Raw genomic sequence first — 25810 nt, forward strand, 5'->3', positions numbered from 1 at the left:
GCTCACCGGGGGGGGGGGGGGGGGGGGGGGGGGAGAGAGAGAGGGGGAGGGAGAGAGGGGAGGGAGAGAGGGGGAGGGAGAGAGGGGGAGGGAGGGAGAGAGGGGGAGGGAGGGAGAGAGGGGGAGGGAGGGAGAGAGGGGGAGGGAGGGAGAGAGGGGAGGGAGGGAGAGAGGGGGAGGGAGGGAGAGAGGGGGAGGGAGGGAGAGAGGGGAGGGAGGGAGAGAGGGGGAGGGAGAGAGGGGGAGGGAGGGAGAGAGGGGGAGGGAGAGAGGGGGAGGGAGAGAGAAGGGGAGAGTGGGGGGGGGAGAGAGTGGGGGGGGGGGGGAGAGAGAGAGAGGGAGGGAGAGAGAGGGGGAGGTTTAGATCTCTGCAGGCACCACCGCATCACCAACGTCGCGATCACCTCTGGAGACGGTCCCAGCACCCTTGCAGCACCGGAACCCTTGCAGCACCGGCACCATGCTGCACCTGCACCCATGCTGCACCTGCACCCATGCTGCACCGGCACCCTTGCAGCATGGGCCCACCCACAGTGCAGCGCTAGCTGGCAATAAACTCCGTATGCCCCTCCTCTGCCCGTCTCCATGCCTGACCTGCACCGCGCTGTTTACCGCCGCCTCTCGGTGTCGGCCACAACTCACTCACCAACCTGTCTACGCTTACAGTGCAGCGGGTAGTGCTGCTGCCTCAGTAAACGTACCTCAGAACCAGGGGCCACAGTCTAAGAATAAAGGGGAGGCCGTTTAAAACTGAGGTGAGAAGGAACTTTTTCACCCAGAGAGTTGTGAATTTGTGGAATTCTCTGCCACAGAGGGCAGTGGAGGCCAATTCACTGGATGGATTTTAAAGAGAGTTTGATAGAGCTCTAGGAGCGAGTGGAATCAAGGGATATGGGGAGAAGGCAGGCACGGGTTACTGATTGTGGATGATCAGCCATGATCACAATGAATGGGTGGTGCTGGTTCGAAGGGCTGAATGGCCTCCTCCTGCACCTATTTCCTATGGTTCTATGTTTCAGTGCGCCAGACACCCGTGTTCAACCCTGATCTTGGATGCTGTTTAATTTAACTTAGTTTAGATACACAGCGTGGAGACAGGCCCTTCGGCCCATCGAGTCCGCACTATCCAGCGATCCCCGAATACTAGCACTATCCTACACACACTGGAGACAATTTACAATTCTTACTGAAGCCATTTAACCAAACTAACCCACACGATTTGAGTGTGGGAGAACGTACAAACTCCGTACAGATAACCCACATAGTCAGGATTGAACCCGGGTCTCTGGCGCCGTGAGGCAGCAACTCTACCGCTGCAACACCGGTCTGTGTGGAGTTTGCACGCTCCGCCTGTGACCATGTGGGTTTTCTCCGGGTGTTCCGGTTACCTCCCACATCCCAAGGAGATGCAGGTTTGACGGTTAATTGGCTTCTGTAAATTGCCCCTCGTGTGTAGGGAGTGGATGAGAATATGGCGTAACACAGAACTAGTATGTGCGGGGATCGCTGGTTGGTGCGGACTCGGTGGGCCGAAGGGCGTGTTTCCATGCTGTATCTCTAAACTAAATGACATCCAAATGATTTATATCAATGACAAACAGATAAAACAGACCCCAGTGGAACTCCACTGGCACAGACCAGCCTGGGCAGACTTGGATGGGTTTCTCTGTAATGCCAGAGGAAGAGGGGAGAGGGGGCCTGATGGGAGTGTTGTGTTGTATTGTTGTATTGTGTTGTGTTATTGTATTGTATTGTGTTGTGTTATTGTATTGTGTTGTGTTATTGTATTGTGTTGTGTTATTGTGTTGTGTTATTGTATTGTGTTGTGTTATTGTATTGTGTTGTGTTATTGTGTTGTGTTGTGTTATTGTGTTGTGTTATTGTATTGTATTGTGTTGTTATTGTATTGTGTTGTGTGGTGTTGTGTTATTGTGTTGTGTTATTGTGTTGTGTTGTATGGTGTTGTGTTATTGTGTTATTGTGTTGTTGTGTTGTATTGTATTGTGTTGTATTGTGCTGTGTTGTATTGTGTTGTGTTATTGTATTGTGTTGTGATATTGTATTGTGTTGTATTTTGTTATGTTGTGTTATTGTATTGTATTGTTATATTGTGTTGTGTTATTGTATTGTGTTGTGTTACTGAGTTGTATTGTGTTGTGTTATTGTATTGTATTGTATTGTGCTGTGTTGTTGTATTGTGTTATTGTGTTGTGGTATTTTGTTTTGTTGTGTTGCGTTGTATTGTGCTGTTGTGTTGTGTGGTGTTGTGTTGTGTGGTGTTGTGTGTTGTGTTGTGTGTTGTGTTGTGTTGTGGTGTGGTGTTGTGTGGTGTTGTGTTGTGTGGTGGTGTGGTGTTGTGGTGTTGTGGTGTTGTGTGTTGTGTGGTGTTGTGTGTTGTGTTGTGTGTTGTGTGTTGTTGTGGTGTGGTGTTGTGGTGTTGTGTTGTGTGGTGTTGTATGTTGTGTGGTGTTGTATGGTATTGTGTGGTGTTGTGTTGTGTTGTGTGGTGTGGTGTTGTGTTGTGTTGTGTTGTGTGGTGTTGTGTTGTGTTGTGTTGTGTTGTGTGGTGTGGTGTGGTATTGTGTGGTGTTGTGTTGTGTTGTGTTGTGTTGTGTTGTGGTGTGGTGTGGTGTGGTGTTGTGTGTTGTGTGGTGTTGTATGGTATTGTGTGGTGTTGTGTTGTGTTGTGTTGTGTTGTGTTGTGTTGTGTTGTGTTGTGTTGTGTTGTGTTGTGTTGTGTTGTGTTGTGTGGTGTTGTGTTGTGTTGTGTTGTGTTGTGTGGTGTGGTGTGGTATTGTGTGGTGTTGTGTTGTGTTGAATGAGCATTGTCTTCAGTTCTGGGCACCGTGTTATAGGAAAGATGCTGTCAAGCTAGAAATGGTACAGAGAAGATTTACGAGAATGTTGCCAGGACTAGAGGGTCTGAGCAGTAGGGAGAGGTTGAGTAGGCTGGGTCTCTATTCCCTGGAGCGCAGGAGGATGAAGTGTGATCTTATAGAGGTGTACAAAATCATGAGAGGAATAGATCGGGTAGATGCACAGAGTCTCTTGCCCAGAGTAGGGGAATCGAGGACCGGAGGACATAGGTTTAAGGATTTTATAGGAATCCGAGGAGTAACTTTTTCACATAGAGGGTGGTGGGTGTAGGGAACGAGCTGTCGGAGGAGGTAGTTGAGGCTGGGACTATCCCAACATTTAAGAAACAGTTAGACAGGTACATGGATAGGACAGGTTTGGTGGGATATGGACCAAACGTGGGCAGGTGGGACTGGTAGAGCTGGGACATGTTGGTCAGTGTGGGCAAGTTGGGCCAAAGGGCCACTGTATGACTCGAAGTACATGAGAGGTGTAGATAGGGCAGACAGTCAGAACCTTCTCCCCAGGGTGGGAATGTCAAAGACGAGGGCACAGCTTGAAGATGAGAGGGGCCGGGTGGGAGAGGGCGGTGGGTGGGAGAGGGCGGTGGGAGTAGAGGCTGCTACCGGGGGAGGTGGTGGAGGCAGGGACGATGGTTGAGCCGCAACACACGTACCTTGGAAGGGAACGTCGACGAGCTTGGAGTGGTCGAACAGCAGCCCGTTCATGGAGGACTTGGTCTCCTTACGATCGGCCATGATCTGTCGACAGCAGAGCGTCAGGGACAAGGTGAGGTATGGGGTGGGGGTGGGGGAGAGGGAGGGGGAGGGGGAGAGGGAGGGGGAGGGGGAGAGGGAGAGGGAGGGGGAGAGGGAGGGTGGGGGAGAGGGAGGGGAGGAGGAGGGTAGTGAGGGGGTGGGGAATGGGGGGTGAGGGGGTGGGGAATGGGGGTTGAGGGGTTGGGGAGCAGGAGGGGTGAGGGGGTGGGGAAGAAGGGGGGTGAGGGGGTGGGGAAGAAGGGGGGTGAGGGGGTGGGGAATGGGGGGGTGAGGTGTTGGGGAGGAGGGGGGTGAGGGGGTGGGGAATGGGGGGATGAGGGGGGTGGGGAGGTGAGGGGGTGGGGAATGGGGGGATGAGGGGGGTGAGGAGGTGAGGGGGTGGGGAGGAGGGGGTGAGGAATGGGGGGGTGAGGGGTGGGGAGGAGGAGGGGGGGGGGGTACCTGTGAGCAGATGTGGTGTAGCCGGGTGGCGATGGCCTTGGCGGGGGAGTCGCAGCGGAAGACGTGACACTTCAGCACGCGGGTCAGCTTGTCGCGGGCCACGTACGCAAAGTCCCTGCAGTGGGGGGTGGGCAAACACCAGGGGGTCAGACAGAGGGGGTCAGACAGAGGGGCTGCCCTGGGGCGGGCATCAGCATCACCCCAGGATGCCGAGTTCTCCTCTCTGCGATGAAAGTTCAGTAACATCGTCTGTCACTGCTCCCTCTCTGTGATTCTCTATCTCCACATCACTGTCTCTATTTCTCGTTTCCCTCTCCCCCGACTCCCAGTCTGAAGAAGGGTCCCTCCCTGAAACGTCACCTATCCATGTTCTCCACAGATGCTGCCTGACCTGCTGAGTTACTCCAGCACTCCCACAGCACAGTGCGGTGCTCCCTCACCCCCACCCCTCCCACAGCACAGAGAGGGGGGAGAGGGGCACAGGTTGGGGGGGGGGATAAGGGGTACAGACAGGGGCCTGTCGATGGGAGATGGCAGCTTCATGGTGAAGAAACACACAGATGGGGGGGATGGGTCACACAGCACGGGACAGGGTGCAGAGTGTGGGGGGGGGCGGGGGAATGGGGTGTGATGGGTCACACAGCACAGTGGGGGGGGGGGTGCAGAGTGTGGGGGGGGGACGGGGGAATGGAGTGTGATGGATCACACAGCACAGTGGGGGGGGGGTGCAGAGTGTGGGGGGGGGGGCGGGGGGATGGGGTGTTATGGATCACACAGCACAGTGGGGGGGGGGTGCAGAGTGTGGGGGGGGGGCGGGGGAATGGGGTGTGATGGGTCACACAGCACAGTGGGGGGGGGTGCAGAGTGTGGGGGGGCGGGGGGGGGGATGGGGTGTGATGGGTCACACAGCACAGTGGGTGGATGCAGAGTGTGGGGGGGCGGGGGGGGATGGGGTGTGATGGATCACACAGCACAGTGGGGGGGCGGGGGAATGGAGTGTGATGGGTCACACAGCACAGTGGGTGGATGCAGAGTGTGGGTGTTGGGGGGGGGGGGGGGTGACGTGGTGGACAGTGAGGGGTGAGATACTGTACCTCTCCCTGAGTTAGCGGCAGCACGGGGGTGAGAGAGAAATCACGTGAGATCACAGCGCCAAACACCGCCTGCTCACCCCCGCCCCCGGCCCCAACCCCCGGCCCGTCCGCTCACACTGCTGGCAGCCGGGGCGACGTGGTGGGGGGGGGGGGGGGGGGGGGGGAGCAGGGTTCGGGGGTTCAGGGGTCTCAAGCATCACGGTGTCGGGGACGTGGGTCTGGGGGTCACATATTGGGGGTCCCGGGGTTGAGTTGTGGTGGGGTTGCAGGAGAGCTGATCGCAGGGTGGGAGGTCAGGGGTTGGGGTTCACAGTTGGGGGGGGGGTCAGGGTTGTCGGTCATGGTTTGGCTGGTCGGGGGTCACGGTTCGGGGCTTGGTCGGGGGTCGCAGGTGTCGGTTTGGGGGGGGTCGGGGGTGTCAGTTTGGGGGGTCAGGGGTTAGTCGGGCGCGGGGGTGTCAGTTTGTGGGGGTCAGGGGTTGGGAGTTATGGTTTGGAGGGTCGGGGGTCTCGGTTTGGGGGGTCAGGTGTTGGGAGTCTCAGTTGTGAGGGGGGGGGGTCGGGGGCTGTGGCGTGTTCTCCTACCGGCCGTTGTCACGCCCCACGCCCCACACACGGATACTGACGATGGGCTGCATGTGCAGCGGCGTCTGGGTCACGGGATCAACCAGCGTCAACGTGTCGTCCTCCAGCAACAGCTGCATCGTCTTGCCCTGCGGGGGGGAGAGGGGGGGGGTAGAGAGGGGGGGATAGAGGGGGGGGGAGAGAGGGGGGGGGAGAGAGGGGGGGGGGGGAGAGAAGGGGGAGAGAGAGGGGGAGAGAGAGGGGGAGAGAGAGAGGGGGAGGGGGGGAGGGAGGGAGGGAGGGGGAGGGAGGGAGGGAGGGAGGGAGGGAGGGAGGGAGGGAGGGAGGGAGGGAGGGAGGGAGGGAGGGAGGGGAGAGAGAGGGGAGAGAGAGGGGAGAGAGAGGGTGAGAGAGAGACAGAGGGGGGAGAGAGAGAGGGAGGGAGGGAGGGAGGGAGAGGAGGGGAGAAAGAGAAGGGGGAGGGGGGAAAGAGAAGGGGGAGGGGGGAAAGACATCGCTAGTAAGTCCCCGCACAGCCACACTCACTAGGCCGCGAGGTATGGACACAAATCGGTGGGGGGGGTGGCCGAGGGTGTTTGTCTCTGTACACCCCACACCCACCCATCCACCCCACACCCACCTGTCCCCCAGAGCCCACACCTGCCCCCACCTGACCCAGATGTACCCACCTACCCTAGGTGTCCCTGTGTGCCCCAGGTGTACCCACATGCCCCCACCTTTACCCACGTGCCCCAGGTATACCCACCTGTCCCAGGTGTCCCCACCTTTACCAAGCTGTCCCAATTGCCCCAGGTGTACCCACCTGCCCCAGGTGTACCCACCTGTCCCCATGACCCTGCGCTGTCGTGCAGGGTGCCGCGGTGCATGGACAGCTGGCGGATGCAGGTGTTGACGGCGACACTGCTCTTGCCGGGGGCCAGGTCGTCCTCCAGCATCTCCACCCAGCCCAGTGACTGCACCTGGAAGCACTGCTGCAGCAACACGCAGCAACACGCATGTCAGCGCAGCAACACGCATGTCAGCGCGGCAACACGCAGGTCAACGCAACAACACGCAGCAATACGCATGTCAGCGAGGCAACACGCAGCAACATGCATGTCAGCGCGGCAACACGCAGCAACACGCATGTCAGCGCGGCAACACGCAGGTCAGCGCAACAACACGCATGTCAGTTGGGCAGCAGGGGGGCACACAGCGGCGACAGGGGGTTACACAGAGAGGGGGTAACAGTGGGGGGGTTACACAGTGGGGGGGGACACAGTGGGGGGTTACACAGTGGGGGGTTACACAGTGGGGGGTTACACAGAGAGGGGGACACAGTGGGGGGGCACAGTGGGGGGGGGGTTACAAAGTGGGGGGGGACACAGTGGGGGGTTACAGAGTGGGGGGGTTACACAGAGGGGGGCAGGCTCTCCAGCCCAGCGACTGCACAGCTGCGGCATCAGGGCGAGGTTAGCGGGGGGGGGGGGGTGCGCAAGTGTGCAGAGGGGGGGGTCACTGGGGGATGGGGATGGGGGGTGGGGGTCATGGTTGGATTCTGGGGGTGATAACACTGGTCACGATGGTCAGGGGATGTCGCAATGGGAGGTCACAAGGGGTCGTGGGGAGTCACAGGAGGACACGGGAGTCATGAATGGGTCATGGTTGGGTCGTCGGGGTCATGGTTGGGTCATGGTTGGGTCATGGGGTCACAGTTGGTTTGTGGTGGTCATGGTTGGGTCGTGGGGTCATAGTTGGGTCATGGGGTCATGGGGTCATAGTTGGGTCGTGGGGTCATAGTTGGGTCGTGGGGTCATGGTTGGGTTGTGGGGGTCATGGTTGGGTTGTGGGGGTCATGGTTGTGTCGGGGGGTTCACGGGGGGTCATGGTTGGGTCGTGGGGGTCATGCTTGGGTCGGGGGGGGTCATGGTTGTGTCGGGGGGGGGGGGGTCACATGGGGGTTGTGGGTGAGCTCCGGGTGGTCGGCCTGACCTTGGTCTCGTCGTCGTCGTTGCTGAAGGTCTTGGTGCCGTCGTCTTCTGCTGACCCCCTGGGAGACACAACGGTCAGTGTGAGCGGCTTCACCAACCACCGCGACCTCTGCCAGGGGCCGCTGCCCTGCCCCCCTCCCCCCTCCCCAGGGGCCACTGCCCTGCCCACATCCCCCATCCCCAGGGGCCACTGCCCTGCCCACATCCCCCCTCCCCCCTCCCCAGGGGCCACTGGCCTGCCCCCTCCCCCCGGGCCCCTGCCCTGCCCACATCCCCCCTCCCCAGGGGCCACTGCCCTGCCCACATCCCCCCCTCCCCAAGGGCCACTGCCCTGCCCACATCCCCAGGGGCCTCTGCCCTGCCCACATCCCCAGGGGCCTCTGCCCTGCCCCCCTCCCCAGGGGCCGCTGCCCTGCCCCCCTCCCCAGGGGCCGCTGCCCTGCCCCCCTCCCCCCTCCCCAGGGGCCGCTGCCTGGGTCACCCTGGCCTGGGCAACTGGGGAGCATTGGGGGGGAGTAGACGCCCTCTACATGTCTCCAACACCTCTCACCAACTCCTACAGATGCACCATACAAAGCATTTTATCAGGATGCATCACAGCCCGGTTTGGGGAACAGCTCCATCCAAGAACGCAGAAAATTGCAGAGTTGTGGACGCAGCCCAGACCATCACACAAACCAACCTCCCTTCCATCGGCTCCATCCACACCTCACGCTGCCTCGGCAAGGCCAGCAGCATCATCAAGGACCAGTCTCAGCCCGGTCACTTTCTCTTCTCCCCTCTCCCATTGGGGAAGAGGACTCTGGCAGCTCGTCCCAGATACCGACCACTTCTGACTGTAGAAGGTAAGATCCCTCTTAAATCTCTCCCCTCTCACCTTAACCCTGTGCCCTCTCGTTTTAGAATCCTCTACCCTTGGAAACAGACTGTGAGTGTTCACTTTATCCGTGCCCCTCATGATCTTGTACCCCTCAATAAGGTCACCCCTCAGCCTCCTACGCTCCAAAGGACAAAGTCCCAGCCTGTCCAACCTCTCCCAGTAGCTCAACCCCACAAGCCCAGGCAACATCCTGGTGAATCTCTTCTGCATCCTCTCCAACGGGAGGACAGTCTGGACAGAGTCACGGTGGCGCAGCGGTAGAGTTACTCATTCACAGCGCCAGAGACCCGGGTTCAATCCCGACTACGGGTGCTGTCTGTACACAGTTTGCACGTTCTCCCCGTGACCTGCATGGGTTTTCTCCGAGATCTTCAGTATCCTCCCACACTCCAAAGATGTGCAGGTTTGTAGGTTAATTGGCTTGGTGTAAATGTAAATTGTCCCTAGTGTGTGTCGGATAATGTTAGTGTGCGGGGATCGCTGGTCAGCGTGGACATGGTGGGCCGAAGGGCCTGTTACCGCGCTGTATCTACAAACTCAGAGGATGATCACGTACCCAAGACTCAACGATGCGTATCGTAACGTCGCTCCCTCAAAGTCCCGCAGACTGTTGTCCGTGCTCTCTGGGGGGGTGCCCGCATCCTGGGGGGGGGGGGAGAAAGACACCGTCAGATCGCACACACACGACACACAGTGACTGCAGACCCGTCAGCCAGGCACCAACACCCCCGAAGACAGGCACAGTGCTGGAGTAACTCAGCAGGTCAGGCAGCATCTGTGGAGAACATGGATAGGTGACGTTTCACAGAGTGCTGGAGTAACTCAGCGGGTCAGGCAGCATTTGTGGAGAACATGGATAGGTGACGTTTCACAGAGTGCTGGAGTAACTCAGCGGCTCAGGCAGCATTTGTGGAGAACATGGATAGGTGGCGTTTCGGGATGGGGCCATTCTTTAGACTGACCAGTCTGAAGAAGGTGTCTCTGGGCTCCCGGCCGTTTACCGGGGGTTGGTGACTTACCTTCCACACACCGGCATCGTCGCACCCGTCCCCCACAGTGAAGCCGGCCCAGGTCAGCTGCAAGAGAAGGGCCAGCGTCAGAGCAGCGTCAACGCTGGGTCAGGAGGAGGGGCGAGGGGTCAGGGGTGGAGGAGCGAGGGGGGAAGGGTCAGTCAGTGGTGGAGGGGTTGGTGGGGTCAGTCAGGGGTGGAGGGGTCAGTCAGGGGTGGAGGGGCGAGGGGTCAGTCAGGGGTGGAGGGGCGAGGTCAGTCAGGAGGGGGGGTTGAGTCAAGGGGGGTGGGGGTTCAGTTAGGAGGGGGGGTCAGTCAAGGGGGTAGGGGGATAATCAATCAGGAGCTGGTGAAGGGGGAATGGTCAGTCAGGAGGCCACCGTGATGCCACCTCCCTCCCCCTCACCATGACGTCACCCCCCCAGGTGTAGTGAAGCCCCTCATCCCCACCAGTGCAGTGCCCCCCCCCCGCTGAAATAGCCCCCCCCCCCCCGGGCACAGTGAACCCCACGGATACTGTGACCCTCACGGCACTGCCCCATTCCCCCCCATCTCCCCCACACTTGCACCCCCCCTGTTGTCTCCACCCCCCCCTCCCCCAACAGCCACCCCAATGCCCCACTCCCCTCACAATGCAGTGACCCCCTCCACTGGAGTGAACTTCCACCCCCCCCAGCACAGTCCCAACCTCCTCCCTCACCCAATCACTTCCCACTCCTCCCCCGGCCAACCCCACCGTCACAGCTCCCCCCCTCCATTCTCCCCCTCCCAGAAAACCCCCCTCCCCCTTACCCCCCGCCCCACCCCTCCCCCATCACCTCGCCTCCCCCCGCCCCCACCCCTCCCCCTCCCCTGTCACCTCCCCCCAGTTACCTGCTGCTCCTCAGACGGCGTGATGCCCGGCGAGGTGGCGGGGGGGTTTCGTGGGTCGAGCTCCCCCGGAGGTGGGGGGGGCTGCCACTGGGTGGTGCCCGTGGGGATGTGCCAGTAGTACGTGCCCGACGTGTCCCTCACCCTCATCCAGCCCGCGGGCAGGTCAGCGTCCCTCTCCAGCGGCTCCCGCTGCCACACGCCGTCTGCAGCACAGGGGGGGTTAGTGAGGGGGGGCAGTGAGGGGGGGTGGGTGGGGGGGGGCAATGAGGGGGGGCAGGTGGGGGGGGACAGTGAGGGGGGGTGGGTGGGGGGGGCAGTGAGGAGGGGTGGATGGGGGGCCAGTGAGGAGGGGTGGATGGGGGGGCAGTGAGGAGGGGTGGATGGGGGGCAGTGAGGAGGGGTGGATTGGGGGCAGTGAGGAGGGGTGGATGGGGGGGCAGTGAGGAGGGGTGGGTGGGGGGCAGTGAGGAGGGGTGGATGGGGGGCAGTGAGGAGGGGTGGATGGGGGGCAGTGAGGAGGGGTGGATGGGGGCAGTGAGAAGGGCAGTGAGGGGGGTGGATGGGGGGGGCAGTGGGGTCAGGTGAGTGAGGGAGGTGGGGTCGGCGAGGGAAGGGGCAAGCGAGGGATGAGCAAGAGGGGCGAGGGAAGGGGAGGAGAGGGAAAGGGGGGCAAGGGGCGGGTGGATGAGGGGTGGAGCGAGGGATGGATGAGGGGGGCAGGCGAGGGAAGGGGGAGCGGGGGTGCAGTGAGGGGGTGAGCAGGGGGTGAGGGGGAGCGGTGAGGGGGTGAGTGGGGGGGAGTGGGGGGCAATGAGGGGGGTGAGCAGGGGGTGAGGGGGAGCGGTGGGGGGAGCAGTGGGGGGGTGAGCAGGTGGTAACGAGATATGTGGGCAGTGGAGTCTGTGTATCTCCTCTCCCACAGCATCTTCCATCCACTTGTCCTATGTACCATCGATACCTCTCCTTCCACACTCCCCTGACTCTCAGTCCTAAGAAGGGTCTCAACCCAAAACGCCACGCATTCCTTGTCTCTGGAGATGCTGCCTGACCCGCTGAGTTACTGCTGCATTTCGTGTCTACCTTCGGTGTAAACCAGCACCTGCAGTTCCTCCTACACACTCTTCCCCCACCTACTCTGACGAGCCATCTGGATATCAACTACTTTCTGTACAAAACAACTTCCCTCAAATCCCCTTTAAATTAGTTTAGAACAGGTTTAGTTAGAGGTCAGTACTAACTTGTAATAATTTGGTCAGTGCGGGTGTCAGGGGTTATGGGGAGAAGGCAGGGGAATGAGGTTCGGAGAGAGATCAGCCATGATTGAATGGCGGAGCAGACATGATGGGCCGAATGGCCTAATTCTACTCCTATTCCTTATGACCTTAAAACTCCTTCTCCACATCGTAAACCTTGTTTTTGACACCAGACCCCACTCTGGCTCCATCATGTCTACTCACCTCTCACCCTCAGCACTCCAGAGAAAACAAGCCCAGCCTGTTCAACCTCTGCCCATAGTGAAACTCCTCAAATCCACGTTTCCAGTGAATCTCGTCTAAATTCTTTCGTGGAGAGGACGTTGGTGAGATCGCATTTAGAATATTGTGTTCAGTTCTGGGCGCCGTGTTATAGGAAATATATTGTCAAGCTTGAAAGGGTTCAGAGAAGATTTACGAGGATGCTGCTCGGACTAGAGGGCGTGAGCTGCAGGGAGAGGTTGTTAGGCTGGGTCTCTATTCCTTGGAGCGCAGGAGGATGAGGGTTGATCTTATAGAGAAATCATGAGAGGAATAGATCGGTCAGATGCACAGAGTCTCTTGCCCAGAGTAGGGGAATCGAGGACCAGAGGACACAGGTTCAAGGTGAAGGGGAAAGGATTTAATAGGAATCTGAGGGGTAACTTTTTCACATAAAGGGTGGTGGGTGTATGGAACAAGCTGCCAGAGGAGGTAGTTGAGACTGGGACTATCACGTTTAAGAAACAGTTAGACTGGTACATGGATAGGACAGGTTCGGAGGGATATGGGCCAAACGCAGGTTGGTGGGACACGTGTAGATGGGACATGTTGGCCGATGTGGGCAAGTTGGGCCGAAGGGCCTGTTTCCACACTATCACTCTATGACTCATGTCCATAAGTGATAGGAGCAGAATTAGGCCATTCGTCCCATCAAGTCTTCTCCGCCATTCAATCATGGCTGATCTATCTTTCTCTCTCAACCCCATTCTCCTGCCATCACCCCATAACCTCTGACACCCGCACTGATCAAGAATCTGTTCATCTCCACCTTTAAGATAACCATAAAGGCGGCACGGTGGCGCAGCGGTAGAGTTGCTGCCTCACAGCGCCAGAGACCCGGGTTCCATCCTGACCACGGGTGCTGTCTGTACGAAGTTTGTACGTTCTCCCCGTGACCTGCGTGGGTTTTCTCTGAGATCTTCGGTTTCCTCCCACACTCCAAACATGTACAGGTTTGTAGGTTAATTGGCTTTGTGTAAATGTATAATTGTCCCTAGTGTGTGCAGGGAATGCAGGTCGCTGCAGACTCGGTGGGCCGAATGGCCTGTTTCCGCTCTGTATCTGTAAACTAAACTAAACTAAACCATTGATAGCCTCCCTAACTGTCTGTGGCAATTAATTCCACAGATTCACCACCCTCTGGCTCAAGAAATTCCTCCTCATCTTCCTAAACTCACGATCCCGTCTGCATCTTTCTGTCGTGCGGTGACCACTGCACAGTGGACACAAAATACTGGAGTAACTCAGCGGGACAGGCAGCATCTCCGGAGAAAAGGAATGGGTGACGTTTAGGGTTGAGACCCTTCTTGAGTCTCGACCCGAAACGTCACCATTTCCTTCTCTCCGGAGATGCTGCCTGTCCCGCTGAGTTACTCCAGCTTTTTGTGTCTATCTTCGGTTTAATCCAGCATCTGCAGTTCCTTCTCACACATCTTGTACAGTGCCAGCTTTGGTCGAGTTGCAACATGCCAACCTTTCTTTTCCCAGCTGTCATCAGGCAACTGAACCGTCCTCTCACCAGCTAGAGAGCGGTCCTGACCTCCCATTTCCCTCATTTTAGTTTATTGTCACGTGTACCGAGGTACAGTGAAAAGCTTTTGTTGTGTGCTAACCAGTCAGCGGAACGACAATACATGATTCTAATCGAGCTGTTTAGTGTGGACAGTTGCTGTTGGAGTAGAGTAGAGGTGCACTGGATCCTCGACTTCCTGACCAACAGACCCCAATCAGTGAGGGTGGAGGACAAATCATCCTCCACGATAATCATCAACACTGGTGCTCCACAAGGCTGCTTCACTCATACACCCACGACTGTGCAGCTCTTGTACACATCTCATTCCATTTTCACATTCGCAGACGACACTACCGCTGTGGCCTGATTCAAATAATGATGAGACGGAGCACAGGAAGGAGATTGAGAACCTCGTGTCCTGGTGTCGAGACAACAACCGTTCTCTCAATGTCAGCAAGACAAAGGAGATAGTGATGGACTTCAGGAAGTGAAGCGGTCCACAGGCCCCAGTTTGCACTGACGGTGCCGAGGGAGAGACTTCAAATTCCACGGAGTCTAAACCACCAACAACTTCTCCTGGACCACCCACAGTGATGCAGCGACCAAGACAGCACACCAACGCCTCTACTTCCTTAGAAGGCTTGTCCCCTACAACTCTCACCAACTTCTACAGATGCACCATAGAAAGCATTTTATCAGGATGCATCACAGCTTGGTTTGGGAACAGCTCCATCCAGAAGCAGCGAATTGTGGACACAGCCCAGACCATCACACAAACCAACCTCCCTTCCATCGGCTCCAACTACACCTCACGCTGCCTCGGCAAGGCCAGCAGCCCAGACCATCACACAAACCAACCCCCCTTCCATCGACTCCATCTACACCTCACGCTGCCTCGGCAAGGCCAGCAGCATAATCAAGGACCAGTCGCACCCTAGCCACTCCCTCTTCTCCCCTCTCCCATCGGGCAAGAGGTACAGAAGTGTGAAAACGCACACCTCCAGATTCAGGGACAGTTTCTTCCCGGCTGTTATCAGGCAACTGAATCATCCTACCACAACCAGAGAGCAGTGCTGAACTACTAACTACCTCTTTGATGACCCTCGGACTATCATTGATCGATATTTGCTGGCTTTACCTGCACAAAATGTTATTCCTTTATCATGTACACTGTAAATACATCCATGTAATTATGTATTGTCTTTCTGCTCACTGGGTACCATGTTACAAATGTTTTTCACTGTACCTCGGTACACGTGACAATAAACTGAACTGAAGTGAAAGATTTAAAAGTGTGGTGCGATTGTAATGTGTGATTGTTGATCTGTATCTGTGGCTAGACTTTAATGTTATATTTTGCATTAAATGCTGAACCCTTTATCCTGTATCTGTGCACTGTGCATGCCTTGATTGCAATCATGTTTCGTCTTTTCTTTGACTGGATAGCACGCAACAAATGCTCTATCCTGTACCTCGGTACATGTGACAATAAGAAACTAAAGTATGATCTGCTAATTCGGAGCATGTGAAGGCGGTGAAGCCACAAGCCGTCTCCATCACCTTGCCCACCCCGGCCGGTCGCAGGGATGCAGGGTTTGTTGTACGGGGACTGAGCCTGAGACCGCTGGGACGTGGAGAGAAGACAGTGAAGTCTTGGTTCACCACTTGATGAGGAGACGTAGGGGTATTCCCCTGGAATTGTGGACGCAGCCCAGACCATCACACAAACCAACCTCGCTTCCATCGACTCCATCTACACCTCACGCTGCCTCAGCAAGGCCAGCAGCCCAGACCATCACGCAAGCCAACCTCCCTTCCATCGACTCCATCTGCACCTCACGCTGCCTCAGCAAGGCCAGCAGCCCAGACCATCACACAAACCAACCTCCCTTCCAACGACTCCATCTGCACCTCACGCTGCCTCGGCAAGGCCAGCAGCATAATCAAGGACCAGTCTCACCCCAGTCACTCCCTCTTCTCCCCTCTCCCATCGGGCAAGAGGTACAGAAATGTGAAAACGCACACCTCCAGATTCAGGGACATTTTCTTCCCGGCTGTTATCAGGCAACTGAACCATCCTACCACAACCAGAGAGCAGTGCTGAACTACCATCTACCTCTTTGGTGACCCTCGGACTATCCTTGATTGGACTTTACTGGCTTTACCTTGTATTAAACGTTATTCCCTTATCATGTATCTGTACATTGTGAATGGCTCGATTGTAATCATGTATTGTCTTCCAATAGCACGCTACAAAAGCTTGGTGAGATCATTCTTTAGAGTGATGTCAGGAGAGTGGGTGGTAGGGAGATAAAATGTAGTCAGAGACAGTAAGACTAGTGGGAGAACTGAGAAGGGGAGGGATGGAGAGAGAGGAAAAGCAAGGGCTACTTGAAGTTGGAGAAGTCAATGTTCGTACCGCTGGGGTGTAAACTACCCAAGGGAAATATGAGGTGCTGTTGCTGTTCCCCCAATTTGCTGTTCCTCTTGACAGTGGAGGAGGCCCAGGACAGAAAGGTTAGTGTGGGAATGGGGGAGTGGGAGTTAAAGTGTTGAGCAACCAGGAGATCAGGTAGGTTTCGGGGGACTGAGCGGAGGTGTTCAGTGAAACGATCGCTGAGCCTGCACTTGGTCTCGCCGATATCCAGGAGTGAGTCCACTCTGAGGCCAGACATTTACAACAGGGACGCACCAACATCTCTTCACCGTTGGGATTCTCACCCAGATGTATCCAGAGACCGTCGCAGAGACATTCAAACAGACGTTCATTTTGGGCGGCGTAGTGGCGTAGCGTCCGATCCTGACCACGGGGTGCTGTCTGTGTGCACAATCGCATTCGTGGAAAGCAGGGGGGGACTTTAGTGCAGTTTAGTCAAGTTTAAACTAGAGATACAGTGTGGAAACAGGCCCTTCAACCTACTGAGTCCGTGCCGACCTAGCGATCACCAACACTAACACTATCCCACACACACTGGGGACGATTTACAATTCTTACCAAAGCCAATTAACCTACAAAACCTGCAGGTCTTTGGAGTTGGGAGGAAACCGGAGCACCCGGAGAAACCCACGTGGTCACAGGGAGAATATACAAACTCCGTACAGCCAGCACCCGTAGTCAGGATCGAACCTGGGTCTCTGGGGCTGCAAGGCAGCAACTATATGCTCATATCACTTATGACCTGCTGTTGGAAACATGTTGTTATGCTCAGTGGCTTGATGGGCCGAATGGCCTAATTCTACTCCTATTCCTTATGACCCGGGCCTGCGTACCCTAATGGCCACCACCCTCGGTGTAAAACGTTGTCCCTCAGGTTCCTATCTTTCTCCTCTCACTTTAAACCCAAGTCCTCTGGTTCTTGATTCCCCTACCCGAGGTAAAAGATTCTCCCTGTAGCTAAGGGCCTCGAGTCCTGGCCACATCCTCGTAAATCGTCTCTGCGCCCTTTCCAGCTTAGCAACATCCATCCTATAGCAGTGTGACCAAAACTGCACACAATACACCTCATCAATGTATTGTACAACTGTAACATAACCTCTCAACTTCAACACTAATGAACACCAATATGTCGAAAGCCTTCTTGACCACCCTGTCTACTTGTGACGCCACTTTCAGGAAACTATGTACCTGCGTTCCTAGATGCCTCTGCTCGACAACACTCCCTGTCTACCTGTGACACCACTTATAGGGAACTGTGTACCTGCGTTCCTAGATCCCTCTGCTCTACAACACTCCCTGTCTACCTGTGACACCACTTTCAGGGAACTATGTACCTGCACTCCTAGATTCCTCTGCTGTACAACTCTCTAATCCAGGCAGCATTCTGATAAACCTCCTCTGTACCCTCTCCCTCTCCCTGTAGCTGAAGCCCTCTAATCCAGGCAGCGTTCTAGTAAACCTTGTCTTGTACAACAGTAACGTGCCGTGCCCACTTTCACACTCGGTACCGTGACTGACGAGGGCCGGTGTGGGACTTTGGACACTCGGTAGCTTTGTCCCTCGACACTGCACCCAACGGCAGTGGCCGGGAATGTCCGGATCACCGGGAGCCGATGCTGGGGTCCAGGTGCCGTTACCGTGCTGCGCTGCGCAGTGCCGTGCTTAGCCCGCACTCGGCGAGCTCCGGAAGACGCTGCCGTGCCGCCCCACGCCACCCCACGCCATCACCGCGCCCAGCTCATTGGGTGAGCCCCGGGAGACGCTGCCCTGTGCTATCCCATGCCATCCCACGCCGTGCCACCACAAGCCACCCAATGCCATTTCCACACCCAGGTCATTGGGCGAGCTCAAGGAAGCGCTGCCTTATGCCACACCACCCCGCGCCATGCTGTTACCGTACTGGCCTTTGGTGCGCCTCACCACCCCGTTACGTCACCCCGCTCAGTGCCACGCCGTTACTGTGCCACCCCGTTACCATGCCACCACGCGCTGCCCTGTGACGCGCTGCCCCACGCTGAGCCATGCCGTTACCGTGCTGCCCAGTGTAGCGCCGAGACACCCCACTCCGCCCCTTTGCCGTTACCGTACCCAGGCTGGTGGGTGAGCTCTAGGACGCACTGCACTGTGGCGTGCTGTTAGCGTACTGCCCTGCCCCATGCTGCCCTGCGCTGCCTAGTGCCGCCCCACGCTGCTCCATATCGCCCCGCACTGCCCCGTGCCGCCCCGCACTGCCCCATCCTGCCCTGCCCCATGCTGCCACACGCTGCCTCGTGCCACCCCACGCTGCCCCATGTCGCCCCGCACTGCCCCATCCTGCCCTGCCCCATGCTGCCCTGCGCTGCCTAGTGCCACCCCACGCTGCCCCATGTCGCCCCGCACTGCCCTGCCCCGTACTGCCCCATCCTGCCCTACCCCATGCTGCCACACGCTGCCTCGTGCCACCCCACGCTGCCCCATGTCGCCCCGCACTGCCCCATCCTGCCCTACCCCATGCTGCCACACGCTGCCTCGTGCCACCCCACGCTGCCCCGTGCTGTCCTGCCCCATGCCTCCCCGCGCTGCCCCATGCCGCCCCGCACTGCCCTGCCCCGTGCTGCCCTGCCACATGCCACCCCATGCCGTTTCCGTACCAGGTCGTCGGGCAAGCTCCAGGAAGCGCTGCCCTGCCCCATGCTGCCCTGCGCTGCCCCGCCCCGTGCCGCCCCGCGCCATTACCGTACCCAGGTCGTCGGACGAGCTCCAGGACATGCTGCCCCATGCTGCCCTGCCCCGTGCCGCCCTGCCCCGCGCCGTTACCGTACCCAGGTCGTCGGGCGAGCTCCAGGACGCGCTGCCCTGTGATAGGCTGGCCCAGCTCGAGTCCTCGTCGCTCGGCGCTGTGTTCCGCATCCCGAAGAAGAGGCAGGAGGCCTTCCTGTCGTCGGGGGGGGCCTGGGTCGGTACCTCCAGCCCCCCCTCGTCCCCCACCTCGTCCACACCCTCGTCCCCCTCCCCCTCCCCTCCCGCACTGTCCCCCGGGTGGTGGTGCAGGAGCAGGGGGGTGTTCTGTGTTTCGGTCTCTCCCTCCAGCGACAGCTCCAGCCCCATGTAGTACTGCAGGAAGCCGCCGGTGCTGCCGGTGTTGCCGGGCTGGCTGTCCGCTGGCCCTTTGGCCTGAGCCTCCGGCTCCACCTCTGGCCCAGTGACGTTGCGGTTCTGGTCCTGCTGCACATGCTGGGCTGCTCTCCGCAGCTGGTTACGCCCGTCCTTCACCCACTTGCAGCTGCCGGTGTCGGTGGCCAGCCCCATTGCCGCCGGCAGGTCGGTGGAAGCGTAGGCCGTGCGGCCCTTGGGGGCACCGCAACGCTTGAGGTCGGCGTTGAGCAGCTCGTTGTGCGAGGACCGCAGGTCCAGAGTCAGAGACGGGGTCACACAGCCATTCACTTTGACCACCTCGCCCTGGTTGGCCATGGCTCCCAACACCACTCCACCGTCACTCTGCTGGACACAGGAGAGCATTAGCACCGCACACCCAGGCCACCCAGCCCCTCACACCCTGCTAGCACAGCCTGGCATCACAGCACTGAACCGCAGCACAGGATGGGAGATAGACACAAGTCATCAGTCAGAGTATTGAGTACAGAAGTTGGGAGCACATGTTGCAGTTGTACAAGACGTTGGTGAGACCGCATTTAGAATATTGTGTTCAGTTCTGGGCACCATGTTATAGGAAAGATATTGTCAAGCTTGAAAGGGTTCAGAGAAGATTTACGAGGATGTTGCCAGGACTGGAGGGTGTGAGCTACAGGGAGAGGTTGAGTGGGCTGGGTCTCTATTACTTGGAGCGCAGGAGGATGACAGGTGATTTTATTGAGGTGCATAAAATCATGAGTGGAATAGATTGGGTGAACACACAGTCTTTTACCCAGAGTAGGGGAATCAAGAACCAGAGGACACAGGTTTAAGGTGAGAGGGGAAAGATTTAATAGGAACCTAAGGGGTAACTATTTCCACACAGAGGGTGGTGGGTGTACGGAACGAGCTGCCAGAGGCAGTAGTTGAGGCTGGTACAATAACAAGATTTAAAAGACATTTGGACGGGTATATGGACAGGACAGGTTTACAGGGATATGGGCCAAACACAGGCAGGTGGGACTAGTGGAGATGGGGCATCGTGGTCAGCATGGGCAAGTTGGGCCGAAAGGTCTGTTTCTGTGCTGTGTGACTCGAAGACTCAGAGCCTTCACGGAGAGGGGAAGGGAGACTCGGGGATGCATGAAGTTGAGAGAGAATTAATCTCCCTGAGGGGGGTGGGGGGACAACAGAGGAGAGGGGGAGGGGGGACAACTGGGGAGAGGGGGAGGGGGGGCGGAGGAGGGAGGGAAGAGACAGTTCTGCAATCAAGCTCGGTGCAGATAGACAGTATCTTTTACTCCCCCCCCCCTGGCCAGGCCAATGATGAGGGACATTGGAGGAACAGCGCCTCATATTTCACCTGGGCAGCTTACAACTCAGCAGTATGAATGTTCACTAGTTATAGGAGTAGAATTAGGCCATTCAGCCCATCGAGTCCACTCCGCCATTCAATCATGGCTGAAGAAGGGTCCCGAAACGTCATCCATTCCTTCTCTCCTGAGATGCTGCCTGACCCGCTGAGATACTCCAGCATTTTGTGAATAAATACCTTCGATTTGTACCAGCATCTGCAGTTATTTTCCCATTCAATCATGGCTGATCTCTGCCTCCTAATCCCATTTTCCTGCCTTCTCCCCATAACCTGGAAGCATGCAGGTACAGCAGACAGTGAAGAAAGCCAATGGAATGTTGGCCTTCATAACAAGAGGAGTTGAGTATAGGAGCAAAGAGGTCCTTCTGCAGTTGTACAGGGCCCTAGTGAGACCGCACCTGGAGTACTGTGCGCAGTTTTGGTCTCCAAATTTGAGGAAGGATATTCTTGCTATTGAGGGCGTGCAGCGTAGGTTTACTAGGTTAATTCCCGGAATGGTGGGACTGTCATATGTTGAAAGACTGGAGCGACTGGGCTTGTATACACTGGAATTTAGAAGGATGAGAGGAGATCTTATCGAAACGTATAAGATTATTAAGGGGTTGGACACGTTAGAGGCAGGAAACATGTTCCCAATGTTGGGGGAGTCCAGAACAAGGGGCTACAGTTCAAGAATAAGGGGTAGGCCATTTGGAACTGAGATGAGGAAAACTTTTTTAGTCAAGAGAGTTATGAATCTGTGGAATTCTCTGCCTCAGAAGGCAGTGGAGGTCAATTCTCAGAATGCATTCAAGAGAGAGCTAGATAGAGCTCTTAAGGATAGCGGAGTCAGGGGGTATGGGGAGAAGGCAGGAACGGGGTACTGATTGAGAATTATCTGCCATGATCACATTGAATGGCGGTGCTGGCTCGAAGGGCCGAATGGCCTCTTCCTGCACCTATTGTCTATTGTCTATAACCCTTGACACCCGTTCTAATCAAGAATTTGTCTATCTCTGCTATAAAAATATTTTTAAATATCAAGAGAGAGTTAGATAGAGCTCTTAAAGATAGCGGGGTCAAGGGATATGGGGAGAAGGCAGGAACGGGGTACTGATTGTGGAAGATCAGCCATGATCACAGTGAATGGCGGTGCTGGCGTGATGGGCCGAATGGCCTCCTCCTGTGCCTATTGTCTATCCCCTGACTTGGCCTCCACAGCTCTCTGTGGCAATGAGCTCCACATATTCAACACCCTCTGACTAAAGAAGTTCCTCCTCACCTCCTTTCTAAAAGAGCGCCCTTTAATTCTGAGGCTGTGCCCTCTGGTCCTAGACTCTCCCACTAGTGGAAACATCCTCTCCACATCCACTATCCAAGCCTTTCACTATTCTGTATGCTTTAATGAGGTCGCCCCTCATCCTTCCCAGCAGAATGAATGTTGACTTCTCCAACTGAAAGTAACCTTTGTTTTCCGTCCTGCCCCCACCCTGGTTCTCCGACCAGTCTCACTGTCCTCCTGATTAAATATTACTGATTGTGTGCCTCGTTGTCACCTTCCCCTCACCTAACAATCATCCATTCTAGATTCTGAAGAAGGGTCTCGACCTGAAATGTCACCCAATCCTTCTCTCCAGAGATGTTGCCTGTCCCGCAGAGTTACTCCAGCTTTTTGTGTCTATCTTCAGGGACACTAATAAGGTGTATTGCCAGCCTTTCCCCGCAGGGTAGAGGAGTCTAAAGCTAGAGGACAGTCATGGCACTGTACAGCACGAGAACAGGCCCTTTGCCCCACCTTGTCCATACTAACCAAGTTGGCATTCTGGGCTAGTCCCATTGCCTGCATTTGGCCCATATCTCTCTAAACCCTGCCTATCCATACATCTGTCCAAATGTCTTTTAAAAGCCATAATTGTACCCGCTTCCACAGCTTCCTCTGGCAGCTCGTTCCAGATACGAACCACCCTCCGAGTGTAGATGTTGCCCCCGAGATCCCTCTTAAATCTCTCCCCTCTCACCTTAACTCTGTGCCCTCTAGTTTTAGAATCCTCTACCCTAGGAAACAGACTGTGAGCTTTCACTTTATCCGTGCCCCTCATGATTTTGTACCCCTCAATAAGGTCACCCCTCAGCCTCCTACGCTCCAAAGGACAAAGTCCCAGCCTGTCCAACCTGTGACTCAACCCCGCAAGCCCAGGTAAAATCCTTTCTGCAGCTGGGTGACCAAAACTGCACACAGTGGTGTAACCTGTGGCTCCACTGGCTGGGGACACTAGACAAGAGGCAATTGGTGCAGGAGTAGGCCATTCAGCCCTTCGTGCCAGCTGATCACAGTGGGGACAGAGTAGAGGGAGCTTCATTCTGCAGTAAACGTCCCCACGTTAACTGAACCTTGCCTCGTTTCATTAGATCACAAGGAATAGGAGTAGAATTAGGCCATTCGGCCCATCAAGTCTACTCCGCCATTCAATCATGGCTGTTTTATCTCTCCCTCCGAACCCAATTCTCCTGCCTTCTCCCCATAACCGCTGACACCCACACTAATCAAGGATCTATCTATCTCTGCCTTAAAAATACCCACTGACTTGTGGCCTCCACAGCCTTCTGTGGGAAAGAATCCCACAGATTTACCACCCTCTGTATAAAGAAATCTCTCATCTCCTTCCTAAAAGAACGTCCTTTAATTCTGAGGCTGTGACCTCTAGTCCTAGACTCTCCCACTAGTGGAAACATCCTCTCCACATCCACTCTATCCAAGCCCTTCACTATTCTGTGCGTTTCAATGAGGTCCCCCCTCATTCCTCTAAACTCCAGCGAGTACAGGCCCAGTGCCGACAAATGCTCATCGTAGGTTAACACACTCATTGCTGGGATCATTCTTGTAAACCTCCTCTGGACCCTCTCCAGAGCCAGCACATCCTTCCTAAGATATGGGGCCCAAAATTGCTCGCAATCCTTTGCTAATTTATCTGGGGTGAGGGAACGAATGGGTGACGTTTCGGGTCAAGCCCCTTCTTCAGACTGAGTCAGGGGAATGGGAGACAGAGATATGGGAGGGTCAGGTGTAAAAATGACCGATCAAAGGAGACGATGCTCAAGGAAATATAGATTGGTTTGTTGTTAACTATGGGGAAGGCGACAATGAGGCATAAAGTCAGTAATATTTAATCAGGAGGACAGTAAACTAGTCGGAGAACTAGGACTACATTCTATATTTCCTTGATAACCCTTCCCATTGATCTGTGTTCTCAGACCTTACCCGTACACATCTCTATGTCTCCCTCTCCCCTGACTCCCAGTCTAAAGAAGGATCTCGACTCGAAAAGTCACCCGTTCTTTCTCTCCAGAGATGCTGCCTGACCCTCTGAGTTACTCCAGCATTTAGTGTCTATCTTCACTGTCAACCAGCATCTGCAGTTCCTTCCTGCACAGTAGATCTCAGAGATGGGGAAGCATCCCACGTGATAGAAGCAGAATTAGGCCATTCGGCCCATTGAGTCAACTCCGCCATTCAATCATCTATTCGCTGATCTATCTCTCCCTCCTAACTCCATTCTCCTGCCTTCTCCCAATAGCCTTTGATGCCGTTACTAATCGAGGATCTGTCTATCTCTGCTTCACCAAAAATACCCAACGGCTTGTGTTCCACCGCCGTCTGTGGCAACGAATTCCACAGCTTCACCACCCTCTGACTAAAGACATTCTCAATGTATGTGCTTCAACTCAGCTTACAGAGCAGCACCAGCGTTAGAGAGAGACGCTGTTTGCACACAAGTGTCGCCTCTCGGAAAGTGACAATTAGTCTGCAGCGTGAGGCTACATTTGGCAGCGCGGTTGCCACAGCTTCAGCCCATCACCAGCTGCCACGCTCTCTCTCGCAGTAACATCGCCGAACACAGACCTGCTCCCCGGTGCCCCAGCACTCGGCTGCATCTCTGCCCCTGCGCTCCACTGCATCTCGGCCCCTGCGGCCCCTGGCTTCAGCCCACAGCCCCGCTGCAGACAGCAGGCTCCAGTCCCCACCGCACAGACAGGTTCGCAGGCAGCCCATCCCGTGCAGGAGAGGTGCAAGGAGCTGCACCTGCTCGCATACACCAGCGCTCAGAGCTGCCGTGCATCGCACTGCGCCTTCCCCCTCGCTGCTTCCTGCGCCGCGCAGACAGGCAGCACAGCCCTACTGTGTACCCACAAACTTCTTCCCGCCCCCCCCCCCACACACTCCAGCACCTCCCTGCCCAGCCCACACCTCCTCTCCCCGCTCACGACACAGCCATGGAGACACTGCCAGGTAGGGAGGGACGACGGAGGGGGGGAGGTGGCAGAGAGTTGGGTGGGGAGAGGCTGGAAGGGAGGGGGTGAGAGGTGCTGGGGGAGTGGCAAGAAGCAGGGGAGTGGGGGGGTGAGAGACGAGGCGAGTGGGGGGGACGAAGGGGTGGACTGAGGGGGGGATGGGAGGTGGGATAGGATGTGGGGAGTGAGGTGTGAGCGGGGGTCAGGGTGGGGGAGGAGAGCGAGAGGCTGGACGGCCGATCTCTGCTCCTATGTCATGGTCGTAATGGGGAGAGGGGGGAATGGGGAGGGTTTGGGGCTGTGGTCCTCAAGGTGGGGCGTTGCTCCCTCCCCCTCTTCAGTGTCGGTGCCCACCGCCCCTCCCATCCCCGGCCCCTCTGCCCCAACACCCCACCCCCCAAGTCCACCTCCGTTCCTCTCTCCTCTCCCATCCATTACCCCATCACTCCCTCTGTTACCCCTCTGCCCTCCCTCCATTACCTCCACATTCCTTCCCCATTCCCTCTCCCTCCATCTCCTCCCCTCCCCATTCCCTAACCCTCCCCACTCCCTATCCGTCCCCCACTCCTATCCTCCATTCCCCCCTTTTCCCACCCCTCCTCCCCCTCACCCTTCCCTCACTCCATTCCCATTCCCTCCCCCCTCACCTCACTGTTTACCCCTCACCTCACTGTTTACCCCTCAGTTTACCCCTCACTGTTTATTCCTCCCCTCACTGTTTACCCCTCACTGCTTACCCCTCACTGTTTACCCCTCACTTTTTACCCCTCCCCTCAATGTTTACCCCTCAGTTTACCCCTCACCTCACTGTTTACCCCTCACTGTTTATCCCTCACCTCACTGTTTACCCCTCACCGTTTATCCCTCACCTCACTGTTTACCCCTCACCTCAGTTTACCTCTCACTGTTTACCCCTCCCCTCACTGTTTACCTCTCACTGTTTACCCCTCACTGTTTACCCCTCACTGTTTACCCCTCACTGTTTATCCCTCACCTCACTGTTTACCCCTCACCTCAGTTTACCCCTCACTGTTTACCCCTCCCCTCACTGTTTACCTCTGTTTACCCCTCACTGTTTACCCCTCACTGTTTACCTCTCACCTCA

The 25810-nt window shown here is 56.5% G+C and overlaps 1 protein-coding gene across 1 annotated transcript in view; it reads right to left on the reverse strand.

Moving 5' to 3' along the window:
• LOC144595406 (amyloid beta precursor protein binding family B member 1-like) overlaps window positions 1–24489 on the reverse strand; it is a 29912-nt gene extending 5423 nt beyond the window's left edge. The window contains exons 1-10 of the mRNA XM_078402908.1: window positions 24317–24489; window positions 18752–19427; window positions 10487–10689; window positions 9624–9680; window positions 9161–9246; window positions 7726–7783; window positions 6576–6725; window positions 5755–5882; window positions 4077–4191; window positions 3533–3617 (exon numbers count right to left, since the gene is read on the reverse strand). Coding sequence (XP_078259034.1) covers window positions 3533–3617; window positions 4077–4191; window positions 5755–5882; window positions 6576–6725; window positions 7726–7783; window positions 9161–9246; window positions 9624–9680; window positions 10487–10689; window positions 18752–19427; window positions 24317–24466 — 1708 coding nt within the window. The 5' untranslated portion in view covers window positions 24467–24489. The remainder of the gene's footprint in view (window positions 1–3532; window positions 3618–4076; window positions 4192–5754; window positions 5883–6575; window positions 6726–7725; window positions 7784–9160; window positions 9247–9623; window positions 9681–10486; window positions 10690–18751; window positions 19428–24316) is intronic.
• Window positions 24490–25810: the final 1321 nt, after the last annotated feature.

The sequence above is a fragment of the Rhinoraja longicauda genome, chromosome 7 (genome assembly GCF_053455715.1).
Source record: "Rhinoraja longicauda isolate Sanriku21f chromosome 7, sRhiLon1.1, whole genome shotgun sequence".
Classification (NCBI taxonomy): Eukaryota; Metazoa; Chordata; class Chondrichthyes; order Rajiformes; family Arhynchobatidae; genus Rhinoraja; species Rhinoraja longicauda.